At 39.0% G+C, this 13,573-nt stretch overlaps 2 protein-coding genes across 2 annotated transcripts in view; both read right to left on the bottom strand.

Moving 5' to 3' along the window:
* Positions 1-12,743, bottom strand: part of LOC149143958 (uncharacterized) — a 139,176-nt gene extending 126,433 nt beyond the window's left edge. Inside the window, exons 1-3 of the mRNA XM_089449893.1 lie at positions 12,274-12,743; positions 11,402-11,528; positions 11,205-11,291 (exon numbers count right to left, since the gene is read on the bottom strand). Coding sequence (XP_089306019.1) covers positions 11,205-11,291; positions 11,402-11,528; positions 12,274-12,384 — 325 coding nt within the window. The 5' untranslated portion in view covers positions 12,385-12,743. The remainder of the gene's footprint in view (positions 1-11,204; positions 11,292-11,401; positions 11,529-12,273) is intronic.
* Positions 799-5,304, bottom strand: LOC149143959 (uncharacterized). The gene has a single exon (XM_089449635.1). The coding sequence runs from the start codon at positions 2,808-2,810 to the stop codon at positions 1,563-1,565; it is 1,248 nt and encodes a 415-aa protein (XP_089305761.1). The 5' UTR covers positions 2,811-5,304; the 3' UTR covers positions 799-1,562.
* Positions 12,744-13,573: the final 830 nt, after the last annotated feature.

Consider the following 13,573-nt stretch of genomic DNA (forward strand, 5'->3'; position numbering starts at 1 on the left):
CTAAGGATTTTAATTGCACAAAAACACTAAGGTTTTCACAGATTTTTACCAGTGCACAATAATTCAATGTGATTAATAAAATTCCCTTTAACGATGTGACAGACTGAAAAACCCTCTTAGTAATGTGACAAAAAAACAAAACAATACTTAGTAAAAATGCAAATTTTAATCCACAATATAATAACAGTGCATTGTCCCCACAAAAGTCTGCATAATATAATTCAAAGACAAATATAAGCTAACCAAAATTTTAACACGAGTCTTGGCTCTTAAAATCCGTGCTTGGGTTGGCCACGTACTTCAGAGGGCCTGATCTAGCTAAGAATCCCTTCGTACAGGACATTGCTTGCCCTTGGGATCTGCATTCTGACATGGATCAATTACAGAAACTTGTTTATTCACGCTAGACAATGTGATCAGTTCAGGAGCAAACCCTTATTCGCTAGAACAATTTCGTATCGCTGCGAATACCCGAGTCGACTCAGTTTCGTGCTCACCCCGTCTCAAATATCTAGAATCAGCACTTATACATGTCTGCGTGTGTGTTCAGAGCTTTAGTCTGTCACCAGATCGAACAAGATAGTTGTGCGGTCTTTAGAGTGTGCAGTTCCCTCTGAATAATGAACTGAATGAATTCATAGGGTTTACAAAGCTCGATCTGTCTAGCCGTCAGCCACAACTTAACTCCAGTCCAGCCTGTAGATAGGCAAATAAGAATTCGACCTTAGCCAAAGTCGTTGCCTTCAGGAATCAGTTTATCACAGGGATTTCGACCTGTGCCCTGAACAAAGGAGAAACTCAACAAAGAACTTCATTCCTCTTCCAGGAAATAAAGAATTTTGCTACCTTCCCAATGGCGCCTCTGTGCCAGGACAAAGGATTAGGACATTATAGAATTCGCTGCCCAAAAACAGAGATTGTCACCTCTGAACATGTTGGCCAAAACAGAGACTGGTTATTACAGAACTAGTTGCCCTTCTAGAACTTTTTCCTGTGCTTGAACAAGAGAAGAAAAATAGAAAATGTGTCATCTTGGGTGGAATCTTTAACCACCGAAATTGACAAGGAGAAAGGGGTCTTAAAACCCTTAGAGCCTCAGGCTCAAGAAAAACAGAGATAAATTGATCCACATTGATGCTCCAGAATGAATTCATCCCTCATATTTATAGATTTCCTAGAGGGGTGTCTTCTTCTAAAATGATTGAGTAAACTTTACTCCAAGCCCCAATTTTGGGTTTCTTCGCCCAGCTGCCCCAAAACTCGCCCAGAATTGGAAATTTTGGGGTTTTCTCCTTTATTGAGGACTATAGCCTACAGCGATGGATAGGCTATTCCATCCCATAGGCAATTAATTTCCCGGGTGGCGGGAACATTACAGTCCCCCCTTCCCGACATTGCTTATCCTTGAGCAATGGCAAGTTCCATTGTTGCCCCCCTATGTCTTCTTTTCATACCCATTGTTTATAATTCCATGCACAGTGTCTGATTTTCCATTTTCATGCACATGTTCCTGCAAATTCTGACATTCAGCCATCAACTGTTGGAGCTGCATATCTCTGGTTTCAAGTTCCTTGTTGACAGATTCTAAAGCATTCTCCAATTCCCTTGTCTTGTCTAAAAATTGAAGAATTTGTTCTGAAGCCACTGTACATTTTGTTCAATTCAGTCCTTAAAGAGTTGTCTTTGTCATGGAGGCACCTTTTCATGTCACCAAGGTGCGAAAGTTGGTATCGTAAATCACTTAATTGGCATTCTTTCTCTACTGTCATGGCCCTGGATGACTCAAGACCCTCATTGACAAGATCCAAAGCTCTTTCCAATTCCCTGATTCTGCCCTTAAGATGCATTTGTTCTTCGTCATTAGCCAATTTATTTCCCTGTATTTCAGAGCTTTTATCTTCAAGGATCCTTTTTTGTTCTGTAATGGATGATAGTTGATATATCATTGTCTTCAACCCCAATGTTGCTTTGATAGCCTCCCTGTTGTTACTTTCCAAGAGCATAAATACAGAAGGAAACAAATCTGGAACTGACAAGCAGAACTTGGAGAACTCATACATCAACCTTGCTATCCCAGTAACTGTTGCACTTATCATGTGCAGTGCACTACCTACCAGACACCCTACAACCATGTTAAAGAACTGGCATGGCTTTTCCAATGAACCTCCATTTTCTGTATCTTCCAAGCAGTGGCAAATTTTGTCCAGCAAATCATAAGCCCGAGATCTTGTACTTTTATTGGACTCTTTCACAACAAGAATCATTTCACTAAGGAAACAAGCAATGCCCCCATTTTTCCTCTCTTCACCAGTCATTAAAATATGAATGATTAAATACTGCAAGCAATCAAGCCAGTGTCGCTTAGCAGAAAAATGGCAGGATGGCATTGTTGTGACCATAAGTTCAAATAACTCATCCAAATTATTTGCCAGAAATTTCTTGTGTTCCTTCAGAATGCCTATGAGCAACTTATATGTCTTCTTCTGAACTAGCCCTTCATCATCCTGCAAAGTCGGCTTTGTAGAAGTAAAAGGCACATTCACAACTTCAACATCCAGCCCCTGCAGATGTGATACTGCCAGATCTAAGAGTTGGGCCCTTGTTAATGCTGTTGTCTGTTCATTATTTGAATCATTGACTTCCATAAAAGATTTCCTTGCTTGCCCAGATTTAGTTGCTTCTTGTGTTACTTCGAGACGCTTTTGCATTGCAGTGATAAAAAATTGTTTGACTACTGCCTTGTCAGATACAGAAGCTATGTCTGCCATAGTAGCCTGCAGATATCCACGCTTGTATTGGGGATATGACATGAAGATATTAGATAAATTCGAAAGGAAATGAGGGGAAAATTACATCAAAATTTTCAGATTTTCTGATGCAACTTTTGAGTTGTAGCGAGACTTGGCTCGTTGCTCAGCCAGACTTAGTTCCAAGCCCTCAAACTGTTCTGAACTGCTCATGCTATCGAGAGTGTCTTCCTGTGCTTTCTTGTTATGTTGAATAAGTACCTGCAAGCTTGAACAAATTATGCCTCATAACTCTGGCTCTTTATGAAGCGATGCACCCCATTTCTTTGCAAGATCTCAAAAGTTCTGAGTTGTGTCTATAGGGTAGTTGCAAACTTCCACGGTTGGTGGATGCACATTATTCTTGTGATCAACAGTAGTAATCTTAGATAAACCAATCAGGCAAGAAGATATAACTGGCCTCATTGTATGGCTTGGTTATGCATTACCTACATCACTCAAAACTCCTTCAGAAGGGACCCCTAATGAATCTGAATTTCTACACTCTGTATATGATGATCTTCTCCCTTTTTTCTGTTGGTCCTCCACAGGATTGACCAATGAAACATTTTGATTTTGATCATCTTGAAAGCAAACAGGGCTGACAGATTCACCGTCTTGAATTTCAGCATTTTTATGCTACATTACTGGAGTGCTTCCCTTTTCAACAATTATTCTTTTGTCAGATGGAGTATGATCAACGTGGATAGATGGTGCATTAGACACTGCTATAGCGGAGGAATCAAGCCCTAAAGTCATTGCCACCCCCTCTGAAACTTTAACCTGATTGTCTCACTCAGCACCTACGGTTGTTAATCCTTCGCTCCAAGTTCTAAGTAAATTTTCACCAGAACAATTTTCTTCAATCTTTGGGCCATTTTCTTGGTGCTCGTGGCTCTTTTCTTGTAAAGGCACACTAGTTTCCAGTAGATGTTTATCACTGCCCAGCGCACTTTCCATACCTCCATTCTTTACTTGCTCGTCATCACAGGCCTGTAAAAGCCTCTTAGGTAATGCCTAGACAAAATGTTGCCCTCCACCATGCTCATTACCTTCCTCCAATGAGGGATCTGGAATTCCCTGCATTTCTACTAACATAATGTCCTTGCAAAAAAAAATTTGTCACGCTTTCTGCATTACACTGACTCATTTCAGCCCTCACCAAATCTGATATTTGGTTTGGTTGTCCAATATTTTGTTGGTTAACTGCTTCAATATCAGCATGATCCCCAACGTCACTGTTTTTTGTACTCTGTAATGGATCTGGCATGTCTTGGATTTTTTCTGGCATATCAACCTCCATAGAAGTGTCTGCAACATGTTCTTTTGTCTTTTCATCCTTGATTTTATCTGATACAAATCCTGGCATACCCTGAACATCAACCTCCATAAAAGTGTCTGTGTTTTCAACTTTAATTTTAGCCAATATATAAATTCTGGCATTCACTGAAAAACTGTTAGTAAAACGATTGCATGTAGAACTCTTGTGGTCTCAGTGCTTCTATCCAACAGTGATTTTGAGATCTCTCCTGCTTCTATTGATTCATGCGACTTCTGAGAAGCCTGTGAAGAATCCTCAAAGCTACTATTCTCAATATGTTCATCCACCAATGGTCCTGGACATCCATGCAAATTAAACATCACAACATCCGTCCCAGCAGCATAGTTTCTCATGTTTTCATTGCAGTTCTCATCCAATGAGGATGTTGATGTTTCTTGCATTTCTGACAAGAGAGCATCCTATTGAGTAGCCTTTGTTGCACATTTCCCTGTATGGTCTTCATTTATTTCTCCCAATATTGGATCTGGCTGATCGCGTACATCCTTTTTCGGAGGATACAGCTATGTCCATGCCTTCATCTTTGCTTCAACCTTTCTTATACCTTGTTTTTCAAGCTTGGGCTTATAATCAGTATCGCTTGACTTATTTTTCTTGCCACTATTCCAAGAGTTGTTCCATTTCATTTTTCTTAGATGTTGTCGCACTTTGTTAAATTCTTCTAATCTTTTGATATTGTTTGTTTCTGCTCTTCCAGCCTCCTCGAAGACTCTACTTGCTGCTCCCAAAATTCTGCATACTTTTCCCAAAAATTTGCGTCCGGTGGTTCCATTTTTCAAATACCATCCAGGCTGGCAGGACTTCTGCTCTGATACCACTGTAGTATTCAAGGGCAATTAATTGCACAAAAACACTAAGGTTTTGACATTCTTTTACCAGTGCACAATTATTCAATGCGATTAATAAAATTCCCTTTAACGATGCGACAAACTGAGCAACCCTCTTAGTAATGCGACAAAAGAAGCAAAACAATACTTAGTAAAAATCCAAATTTTAATCCACAATATAACAACAGTGTTTTGTCCCCACAAAAGTCTGCATAATATAATTCAAAGACAAATATAAGCTAACCAAAATTTTAACACGAGTCCTGGTTCTTAAAATTTGTGCCTAGGTTGGCCACGTACTTCAACAGGGCCGATCTAGATAAGAATCCCTTTGTATAGGATGTCGCTTGGCCTCAAGATTAATTACAGAAACTTGTTTATTCACACCAGGCAATGCGATTGTTCAGGAACAAACCCTTATTCGCCAGAACAACTTCGTATGTTTGTGAATACACGAGACAACTCAAATTCGTGCTCGCCCCTTGCCTTAAATATCTAGACTCGGCACTTATACAAGTTCACGTGTGCGTTCAGAGCTTTAGTTTGTCACCAGATCAAACAAGATAGTTGTGGGGTCTTCAGAGTGTGTGGCTGCCTCAGAATGATGCACTGACTGGAATCATAGGGTTTACAAAACTTGATTTTTCCAACCGTCAGCCACAACTTAACTCCAATTCAGCCCGTAGATAGGCAAATAAGAATTAGACTTTAGCCAAAGTCGTTGCCTTCCGGAATCCGTTTATCACAGGGATTTCGGCCTGTGCCCAGAACAAAGGAGCAACCAAACAAAGAACTTTGTTCCTCTTCCAAGAAATAAAGAATTTTGCTACCTTCCCGATGGCGCCTTTGTGCCAGAACATAGGATCAAGACATTATAGAATTCGCTGCCCAAAAACAGAGAATGTCACCTCAGAACTTATTGGCCAAAACAGAGACTGGTTATTACAGAACTTGTTGCCCTTCTAGAACTTTTTCCTGTGCTAGAACAACAGAAGAAAAATAGAAAATGTGTCAACTAGGGTGGAATCTTTCACCACCAAAATTGATAAGGAGAAAGGGGCCTTAAAACCCTCAGAGCCTCGGGCTCAAGAAAAACAGAGATAAATTGATTCACACTGATGCTCTAAAATGAATTCATCCCTCTCATATTTATAGATTTCCTAGAGGGGTCTCTTCTTCTAAAATGATTGAGTAAACTTTACTCCAAGCCCCAATTTTGGGTTTCTTCGCCCAGCTGCCCCAAAACTCACCCAGAAGGGGATGGATAGGCTATTTCGTCCCATAGCCAATTAATTTCCCAGGAACATTACAAAATGGTACCAATATAACCACATCAGTACAAAACAAAGCATTTTTTGTATACTTGACAAGAGGCTTAGATTTCTGCAACATGTTACCTTTTGAATCCATATCAAAGGAAGTATTCTTCTTGAAATAGACAGATTACTTGCCATAGATCAGTGGGTATATCATCCACATCCATCGAGATGACCCTGAGTAAGTGTTCATTCATGCTTACTATATCTTTGACTGCAATACTATATGTTGCCTTTGTTCTTGACTTTCTTGCTCATGTTGGTTCTTATCATTCGGCTTTCAATATTTCAAGGACTTCTCCTTTACATATATAATGTATATTTTCAGTAAGGCAATGTTTCTAAGGCTTTAACCTAGCCCTTTCTAAACATGGTCTGATGAAACAAACAACTCATTCAATGATCCATAATAATATCATTGTCCATTGCAATAATCCATTCCACTGTATTGAAATTCAACCAATCAATCAACGACTTTCAGAATATCATGAAATAAACCATTCAATGATCATGTGACACATCAGTCAAGTCCTTTCTGAATGTACAGTGCCCTCCACAGTCTAAGGCTTACAAGCAAGTTTCATTATACTTGAAACTTTCTATTGACTTAGGTATCTTGGATTACTTAGGATTCTGAGATTCTTCAGATCTTCTGAAGCTATGTCTGAGGCCTCTCGGCCTACTATAACAGACTAAGGCCTTTCGGCCTGCTGCAGTAGCCTTGAGGTTTTTTGGACTGAGACCTTTCGGCCTTCTTCTAAGTAAGCGTCCTGAATCTGAGGCCTTTCGTCAATAGATAGGTACAAACTCGGCCCTTTAGTGAGTAGGTTTGTTTCTAGGGCAGGATTCTTCATACTAAAATTTAAGGATAAGAAGGGTTAATGCTATCTGATAGAGAACAAGCCCTAGAAGAGTACGCTGATCTAGATTCTTCAAGTTAATATTTTCTTGCATTCACATTCATCATAAAGCAATTACACAAAAGATCTCAATAGTATAAACGAAATGCCAATAGGATCATAAAGAGACAGCCATAAAAGAGACACAAGAATTTTACCCTAGGAAAACCCACATGGGGGAAAACCCAACAACCTTTTCCTATTATTCAGTTCAACGGAGATACATCTAAATCTTCAAGTCAAACATAAAGTCAAACTAACTAGTAACATAGCCCTGGTCACTCCTAGTCAAACTGCCCTCTAGACAAGTCAATCTGCTACCCAAACAATTCGGCCTGGTCTGATCTGTTAGGGCCGAAATTCAGCTTACTTCTGCACCCAAAGATGCCCAGAAACTCTACCTCAAATTCATCCTATGCTTTACCTCAGATTTCATCATCTTCTTGCCTCAGATTCGACCTCAGACTTGTCCTTGTGATGATCTGAATTCTGTCGCATAAGTGATCTGAATTCATGCCTTGTGGAGGAGGATGAATGACCTATATTTAGGCATTTCAAGAGCCCAAATGGATGTGTCCCTTCACTGGGGCCGACTGCATCTTTTGGAGGCCCGACTTGTCATTTAGAGCCAAAAAATCAACTTTTAGAAATTCAATTTTTTTTATCTTTTGAAGCCAAGATGAAGAACATGTCTTATATTTATTGTTACATACATTTCAAGGGCTAAAATGAAGACCAACCATAGCTACAAAAATCAACAAGCGAGAGCTAGACTAATCATTCTGAGGCAACGAGTCATCTTCTGAGGCAAGCAAAGTCTGGAATCTCAATTTTCTGAAGCTGCAAGGCTGGACTAATCATTCTGAGGCAGCAAGTCATCTTTTGAGGCAAGCGAAGGCTAGAATCTCAATTTTCTGAGGCCACAAGGCTGGACTAGTCATTCTGAGGCAATGAATCATCTTCTGAGGCAAGCAAGGGCTGGAATCTCAGTTGACTGTGGCAACAAGGGCTGGAATCAACCCCTTTAAGGCAGCGGACCATTGTTCTGATGCAGCAAAAGGGTGGGACTCATCACTCAGGGGCAGCAAGGGCTGAAAAGGGCAACTGCTGAGCTATCTGTGGCAGCAAAGAGCTAAAAGGGACAGCTAAGGGCTGGCATTTGCTCTCCTGTGGTTGCGAAGTGCTGAAATGACTAACTTACAGAGGGAGACCACCTTTTGAGGCAGCGAACGGCTATATCAAACTTCTTGTGGTAGCAGTACACCAATTTCTACTTTTCTGTGGCAGCGAACTAACTTCCTGAGGTAACTGAGCCTACAGGTGACCAGGGGGCCACGAACAGGAGGACGCAGGGAATTATTAAGGGCACAAGTTAGCATTAAGGACTGCTGATAGGGTCTTTGGCAGCAAGGGGGAAGCTACAGTCTATAGCCTAGAAACCATTGTTTCACTTGATATCCTTGTTGGGAGATTGTTGACCTTGTAAGTCTGTTAATTACTTGTTGAATCAGTCCTATTTTATAATGGTTGCTTGTGGAATCTACTGTTGCTTGGGTTCTTTCCTATATTATTTGTGTATTCAATAAAGAGCGCCACTGTTTCATAGATTGATGAATATTGCATTATTGTTATGAAGTACAATTGTTTCATGATTTATTGAAAACCCTAGCTCAGAATTGAACCTATGGGTAATCCCCCCAAGAGGGATATTACACTTTAATGGTCTTTGGCCACGTTTAGTCAATCTGCACAACTAGATTTTGGACTTCTGGCAATCTAAGATAAAAGAAGAAGCTTTTATTCACCACTATACAAAAGGGTTCTTCATTGCGGAGTTCAATCTTGTAAAAGGCAAGGATCTAATATCAAACTCAAGACCCTAGTTTTAGGGGAATTCTGGATTATGCAAGAAGCCTTGGATGCCATCTTTTCATCCAATCATAGATACGTTGTCCTCAACCCCTGTGTAGGTTAGACGTCCAACACTCTCCTCAAGCCACTGGCCAAGCCCTTGGAAAATTCCATCATATAAGCTCTAAAACAAAGAACCACAGCAGCACAGCAAATGCACAAATATGTGTGGAAATAAACTTCAGCAAAGGTTTTCCAGCAAAAATTAATTTGGCAGCTTAAATTTGTCCTAGACACAAAAGTTGGATTATAAAAATGCATCATTTTGCTATAGAGCTTGTTTTGAAACAAGGCATTTAGCAACAGATTGTCCAAAAGGGCCAAGGCAAGTTAGGAAGCACTAGTGAAAATCAACCTGGTGGGTTGGCGACAAGGCAGAACATCAAGTGATTGGCAAGGATGAGCCAGCTGACTTGGACCCTCCCATGGATGAGTCAAAAATGGATCCAAAGGAAATCAGGGACATCCCATCAAAGAGCAAGATGTGGCACCACAGAATACAGCGGAAGAGTCATCTGCTATTCCTCCAGAGCTAGATCAGGAAGCAGAAATCTCACTGAGTCCTTAGGCTAAGGCAAGCTGAGCAGATTAGACTGAAGAACATGAGATTCTAGAACAACCAGAACCTATGGATCAAGACAAATTTTGAAGAGAACAGTTTGAAATTCAACAAAGACGTTGGAAGTTTGGACAACAGTAGTAAAGAATAAAAATTTCATTCAGTAGCAGAGTCAATGGCAACATGAAGCCAAGCATGTTATCCAGTCTAGCCATGTACTGCTTTTGTATTTCATTATGTAATCAATTTGTCAGAATTTTGAATTTTCTCATGCAAGAAATACTGGAATGTGGGTATAATAACATAAGTGTTCTCAGTAATCAGCAAATAAGGAGCTGGCAATGTGGCTTGAAATCTATGAATGGCAATTTTTGTATCTTGCTGTCAGCTTAGGCTATAGACTTTATATAATATATATTATAAATTTTACAATTTCAGTTTTAAAAAAATTTATAATCATAATTAAAAACAGGATGCTCCATGAGCAAATACTTTGCTTCCATGCATAGTTCCTTTAGGTGTGAATTGTGCTTTTCCAGGTTCGATCAGGCAGAAACATGCATATGTGATCACTGTTTAGTGTTCAAGAAAAACTTAGTTGTTTGCCAAATTTCATTAAGTATTCTAGCTTCTAGCATTTGAGATGCACTTAAAGTCGAGTAAGGAGACAAATATTTAAAGAGGCTGACAACACATTTTGTCATTTGACATTTTTTAATCTTACTGGGTGGTAAAAGAGGTTATACTTGTCCATTTTTGCTCAGAAAATGGATATGAATTTTATGCAAAATAATATTTCATCAATTTCAATTTACTTGATAAAAACCATTTCCATACAGTTACCCGGCCTTCAAAAAACTTGTTCTAAATCTGCAGCTTTTCAATTCAGTCTGTATATGCTTAGACGAAGCTTCAAAAGCACAACAAAAAAGAGAGGAGTGTGAAAGTCACAGAAAACATAAGGATCAGACTCCAGAGTCCAAAATCCTCAAGCTAGAATCCTCCAGATTTGAAGGCTCCAAGTGTGCAAAAATATGAGCTCCAACCTCCAAATTCCAAGAGTGCCAAGTGCAAGACTTCTTTGTCTCAGAGTTTTGGCTTGATATTAGAAAAAGCATCAAAACATAAATAAGTGACAAAATGGCCAGATAAATGGCTAAGGGCAACACAATCTTTCTCATCAAAAGACATAAGGATGACTGGCATTCCAGGGAATCAAACAACGGTAAAGGTTGATGTAAATTCCCATTTTGAGACATCTTGGGTATTTATCCGCCTAATAGTTGATTAGGCCTTTCTACTATTGCTATTCTCTGATCAGTTCCAGCAGTTAGACAAACTTAGCTGATTATAGATCAATTTATCATAGCTAAAGTTGTGTTACAGGTTCTAAAGTAAACAGCACACCATCAAGTTCTTTTCTTTCTTCTATTTTGGTCTCTTGTCGTAAAATAGATAATTCATTTATGCAAAACTAAAATTATGGATTACAATTTTTTTCGGAAAATATTGAAAAAAAAGCAGAGTGGGATGCATATAAATGTAGTCTACTTGTCATGGTTCTTACCAATATGTGAAGGAAGGACAGTAATATGTGGATGCGAATGGTACCATCCTATCACTCTTGTTGTTCTTCCAATTTCTGCTGACATTCTGTGCTATAGAATTAAGACAAACATGTTCACAGAAGCATCCCTTATGCATTTCTATACAAAGACACAAGACACAAATCAAAATTGTATTAAAAACTCTAAAAAATGGATATCTCGGCTAGAGCAGACGCCGCTGCCAGTTGCTCGGGATTGGTCTCGACGCGGTCTTTCCGGCGATCGCATCGGGGTTGAGGAGCAGCACCCCAAACAAGTGCAGTTGAACTCCCATTGCTTAAATACTGCACTTCCAAAAAATTGCATGTCAGAGACATCTCTGTGTCATTGTATCATGTGATACCCAGGTTGCAACAAGAGAAATGAGGTGGGTTGCAACAAGAGAAATGAGCTGTATTCTACAGCCAGGTGCAGTTAGTAGTGATCCATCAGCTCTTAATTGTGTATAACGATGCATTGGATGAAATTGGTGTCGACCCATCAAGACCTGGTTCTGATATGCAGCTCGATGGTGCGAAGCTCAAAGGAGCATCTCTCGAGTTCACACAAATGAAGGGCATAGTAAATAATGGAACTCTATAAATGCAATCCCAGGGCATATCAGACATGGGTTTAGATGCGTCTGTGCACATCAAATTTCTTCTTCTCTTAAAATCTAAAGGACATCTTAAACTTTTCAATGTCCATAGGCCCAATAAATACCAAAAATGCAATTCTCCACAGCACGTCCCCAAAATGAATTTTGCATATGAAATCTAAACCTAGCAATCCTTACGTATGTCCATTAAAGCCCCGGGAAAGAGGGGTTTTGCTTTTGTCTTCGACAGCTAAAACCCACTATCTGGCAGCTACACCTGTATCAGCCGGCACCAGAGGACCCCTACCTTCTATAATCCTTAGTTTCCCAATTTTCAGGCTTAGTTGCAGAATTCATTGAGAAACCATTCATCCAATTGTGCAATTAGGCCAGATTGGGAATGAAAAGGCCATTAATACGATTGAAAATCAGGGCGAAAATAGACTTCTTACCTCGACATCTCCGAGTAAAAGACCCATGATTTCTTCAGTTTCAGTGGAAAGAGCGTGGGTAAGGCATGTGAGCCAGACCTCCTCCGTCATCTTCAGCCCGGTAAGAGACATCTCGCTTTGTACCTTGTTTTGCTGTTTCTAATTTCCAATCTCGGCACCTTCCTCTTTGCTTTTGTAATCCGTAAATTTTCAGAATTGTTTCTTATAATTGCTACGCGTGTAAATTCGCTTGGCTGCGGAGTGTACGATTAGCAAACATGTGGAAATCTAGATATGGGACCGTATTTGGCCGTATTCATAACAAGATCTCTCCAAATGTGTGTGCAGCGATCATGGCTTCGGTACTTCAATATTTTTTGCTCCAATGGATACACCAAGACAGTCAACTCTTATATCCAGGTTGGTTTTGGGGTAAAACTCTGTGCTAGTGTGATCGCATCTTTTAATTGTTATATTCTCTGCTTTATGGGTTGTTTTCGAAGTGGGATAACCTGCTAATGTTAACTCCATGCTCCTTTCTATTGATGCTCCAAATTGACAACTCTCTCAAACCTAGGTTAAGAAGGCATGACCCACTTTTCGTTATTTCCATGACCAATACAGGTGTATTTGACATTATTTGAATTTATTAATTAATATATTTTGGTTCTTTGCCATTATATAAAAATAAAATAATTATAAAATAATTATAAATAAGAATATTTTTCGGATTAATTACATCATTAAGATTTGGTCTATATTTCAAACTAAATTAGATTAGATCCATCTTAATTTTGGATCTACTAAGTATCAAGAAGGATCAAATCTCTTTCGTTGTAAAAATATTTACATCTCAAGAGATTTGATCCTTCTAGGCACTTGATAGATCCGAAATTAGATGGATATAAGTTAGTTGTATAGATCCGGAATTAAATGGATATAAGCTAGTTGTATAGGAGGCATTTGTTTTATCATGACGAAGTTATTTCGCTCTTTCGAATTACATAAAAATAAAATAATTATAATTATAATTAATAATTAAATTAGCATAGTTCCATCTTAACTCTTGATCTACTAACCATTGAGAAAGATCAAATCTCTTTTCACCCTAAAATAGGTTTACATCAGCTTGATAAATCCAGAGTTGAACGAATATAGACTAGTTGTATAGGAATCATTTGTTCTATTGTGACAAAGTTATAAGGATAGATATTTTTTAGCAGTACTACTCTTCCTATAAGTGTGTTTTGGACCTCTTAAGATTTGTTAAGTTATTAGTATATTTCACTTGTAGATTATTGGATATATTTTTAGGTTATAA

This window comes from Pinus tabuliformis, chromosome X, assembly GCF_031772625.1.
Source record: "Pinus tabuliformis cultivar Carrire ecotype Pingquan chromosome X, CPIR1, whole genome shotgun sequence".
Taxonomy (NCBI): domain Eukaryota; kingdom Viridiplantae; phylum Streptophyta; class Pinopsida; order Pinales; family Pinaceae; genus Pinus; species Pinus tabuliformis.